Below are 4,054 nucleotides of genomic sequence, written 5' to 3'. Positions count from 1 at the left end.
ATTATATTCACTATTATTATTATTATCAATAATAATAATAATAATAATAATATAATAATAATAATAATAGTGATAATAATAATAGTAATAATAATAGTAATAATAATAATTAATGTTAATGTTATTATTATTAATATAATAATATTTATTATTATTAATTATCTATAATGTTTAATAATAATAAGTATAATTATTATTATTTTAATAGTTTTAATTTCACAATTAATATTTTTACTATTGGAATTTAAAAAAAAATTATGGACATTGAAGTAAAAGTATAAGTGTTAAATTGTCTGTCGCTTCTCATCACTTCGTGTATGCAAGGATAGAAATGAAAATATTTTATTTTTCCTAAATTCATCCGCACAAATTATATTTAATTTAGACCCATTAGTCCATCTTCATTCATCATCTTAAGAAATAAATAATCTTAAGAAATAAATAATCATAAACAAATACATATGATATATGAACTATTCTTTTTAATTTGATCACATCAAATGTTTTTAACTATGACTTAATACCTATTTTGTCCCCAGTTTCGCTCGAAAATATCAAATTAGTCCATTCTTTAAAAAATGCGTCAATTACGTCCTCACTTAATAAAATTTGCATTAATGAAATCTCTTCCATTAAATCCGTACAAACGGCATTAATGGAAGAGATTTCATTAATGCAAATTTTATTAAGTAAGGCGTAATTGACGCATTTTTTAAAGAATGGACTAATTTGATATTTTCGAACGAAACTGGAGACAAAATAGGGTATTAAGCCTTTAACTATTTATATATATATATATATATATATATATATATATATATATATATATATATATATATATATATATTATGTAACTCAACCTTATAATATTTGGGCTGCATATGACATACACACTAGTTTGATTTGATTTACATTTGAAGTTTTATTTTCAAACATGCAAACGCCCCGCCGCGTACCCAAAATATTGAAAAAATCATAACCCGCCAAAACAATATAAAGCACAAAATACTGTAAAGTTAAATAAAAAATGAAAACATGCCAAGATTCCGAAATCTCCCTCCAAAAGCAAAAAAAATACTGCCACGTCATCGATCCGTGTGACCGTAACCCAACCAATCAGCTTCCACGACTCATTCCTATATAAACCACTCTCCACCGCTTCTGATAGATCTCATCACTGAACCTTTGCATTGTCATACCCTTTCATATCCTCTCAAGCATTTTAAACCAAGCCATGGCCAAGGGTGAGAAGAAACCGGCTGAGAAAAAGCCTGCAGAGAAGGCTCCCGCCGAGAAAACGAAAGCAGAGAAGAAGATCCCGAAGGATGCCACCTCCGGTGACAAGAAGAAGAAGAAGAAGGCCAAGAGCGTGGAAACCTACAAGATCTATATCTTCAAGGTCCTCAAGCAGGTCCACCCTGACATTGGGATCTCCAGCAAGGCAATGGGGATCATGAACAGTTTCATCAATGATATCTTTGAGAAGCTTGCTCAAGAATCATCCAGACTGGCCCGTTACAACAAGAAGCCCACCATCACATCCCGTGAGATCCAGACCGCGGTTCGTCTTGTCCTTCCTGGTGAGCTTGCCAAGCACGCCGTCTCCGAAGGCACCAAGGCAGTCACCAAATTTACCAGTTCTTGAGATCTTTTATGAGAGTTAGGGTTTTCTTGATGTATATTTTGGATCGTCCTTTTTAATGGCATTTCTTGTTTTCTGGAACATTTAAATATATATCGCAGTCTTTTAATTTCGGTCTTCCCTTTTAGCAATTTCTTGAAGACGTTTTTTCATCGTTTTTTTTTGTTTTGGGAATTTTCCGTAACTCTAACAAGTTCTTTTGGGAATGACTGTGTTTGCGTTCTATTATAAACACATTTTTGGTTGGACATCTGCGTTGTATCTGTAAAGTTTCAAATTTTTTGCGCAAGATGGTAGCTTTTATGTACATGGATAAGTGGCTTTAAATGTTCTTCGTTTATCGGTTAACCCTTTGGTGTGTAATGTTTTGTTGATTTTATGGGTTTATTAGCCGAAAATGATTCTTGTGGTACGCCCTTTCTTTTTATACAGTAAGGTATATTTATATCATTGTGAGATTTTAGTAATATTTTTTTGTTAAATTGTTTTGTTGGCGATATTAGGGTTGATATTCTGGTTTGGCGTATGGCATTGGGGAATTCTTTAAGCCTCGTTGTTTCTTAAGGTGTTATTGCCTCTTGCGATTGGGTGTACATTTTTGTTGGGTATCTTGTGGATATTGCAGAATATTATTTACAGTGTTGCTCTGTTTCTGTTTATTAGTTCCTGTGTGTATCTAAGTACTTTCAATGTTTAGTTTGTTATTGAGTATACTCCTTTTAAATGGAGTCAAAACTCTGAAATTTAAGATTTTGCAGTTCATTAGAAATGACAAACATTGTGCTATTTCATGGTAGTATTGTGTTTGAATTTACATGGAAGTCCTGGTTGTGTTGTCTTTATGAAGATGTTTAACCTTCAAATTTATGGTTGACAGTTTATATATAATGACAACTGTGACCGTATACAGTAAATTCTAGAACAATTTTGTTTCTGGGTCCCTGATTTGAGAACTGGTTTAAAAATTTTACACTATGATGGTCTATATAGATTTCACAGAACAGCATTATTAAGCAGCCTACGTTTTCTGGACACTCACCTTTTATCCAATGAATGGTAGAGCTATAACTCAATTAAATGTTATGTGTGAGTGTCATAGTTCACTGGGTTAGGTTAGGTCTATGATGCAGAAAGTATTTGGGCAATTGTGTCGTTGAATTGAGTGGCTGAAGATGCAACTGAAGTTGTTACATAAGGGATTGCTGCATGCATGCGTTTTGTGGCTCAATTGTCTGTCAGAAACTGGTAACCAGAGTGATTGTTTTGTTTCCTATGCATTGTAGCATGGTTATTTGGTGAAGTTGCTGACCTATTAAGAGTTAAGTTGACTTTTGTACCTTTGAATCTCTGGATTTGTGGTTGATACATGACAGCACACTCGGAGGGTGTTCAACAAATTCCAAGATCAACTGGAGTGCTGATACTTTGATATCAGTTAACAGCTATTTCACATTTTTAGAAAAGTACAATCAATTTATCTTAGTCATTCTGAACAATATAATTACATTTTTTTCACGATTAAATGTTTTATTAATTAAAGATGGATTGTCAATGATAGTTGTAAAAAATATCTCTTCAACATAGCTCTTAAAGTTTGTCATTGGCACTTAATTTTTTTACAGAACAGTGCAAAGCAGATATAAATTTTGGTTCAAATCCACTAATTACTGAAAAAGGGGTATAGATCTGCTCCATAATTAGTTTTGTAGAATTTTACATAAATAGCTTTTAAAATTTTATTTTAGGAACGTTTTCATATCAGCGAAGTAACTTTTCCAAAATTCTGCATCATTGAGGAGAGGATTATGAGAAACAGAGGAGAAAGATTAGGGGAGTATGATGAATGTGTAAATAGGTCATCGGAAAATTAAGTTTGCAATATAGATAGAATTTTAGAATTTAGTTTGAAAATATGTAATACTTTGAAAGTGTTTTGGCAATTTTTTTTTAAAGGATTACGGAAAATGTCTTTTAACTAGCACTTTATAGAATATAGGAAGAAACAATGGGTGCAGAAACTATTTTCCTCCCAAAAAACTACCTTAATTCTTTCTACACCCACAATTTTATTTGAAAATTTCAAATTTATATCAGTCTAGATAGGAGGCTGTTTCTTCCTCACCTTATCAATATTTTTTTTTTCAATATCCCATCAAAATTTCCGGAATATTTTATCCGGAAAAAATGTGGATGAGTGTTCTTTCCGGAATTGATTTAGCGTGTTTTGAAAAAAGAAGCTTGAATGATAGGATGCAGAGAGAAATTTGATGGGGTGCATAAGAAAAAGTCCGAAAAAAATTTGCCTCTAGAACCACATTCTAGGCCCATTATAGTCGAAGATTACCCATTCTCTAATATGGGCTTGTTGTGAGATGTGTTTTGGATGTCGGTAACTTTTCGAATGCAATTTGT

At 32.1% G+C, this 4,054-nt stretch overlaps 1 protein-coding gene across 1 annotated transcript; it reads left to right on the top strand.

The window, feature by feature from the left end:
* Positions 1-1,172: 1,172 nt before the first annotated feature.
* Positions 1,173-1,760, top strand: LOC124845422 (putative histone H2B.3). The gene has a single exon (XM_088097899.1). The coding sequence runs from the start codon at positions 1,235-1,237 to the stop codon at positions 1,643-1,645; it is 411 nt and encodes a 136-aa protein (XP_087954025.1). The 5' UTR covers positions 1,173-1,234; the 3' UTR covers positions 1,646-1,760.
* Positions 1,761-4,054: the final 2,294 nt, after the last annotated feature.

The sequence above is a fragment of the Vigna umbellata genome, chromosome 8 (genome assembly GCF_029865625.1).
Source record: "Vigna umbellata cultivar VRB3 chromosome 8, Vumbellata_1.0, whole genome shotgun sequence".
In the NCBI taxonomy this organism is placed as follows: domain Eukaryota; kingdom Viridiplantae; phylum Streptophyta; class Magnoliopsida; order Fabales; family Fabaceae; genus Vigna; species Vigna umbellata.
The sequence above is the reverse complement of the archived record's forward strand: the minus strand, read 5'-3'. Positions and strand labels throughout refer to the sequence as shown.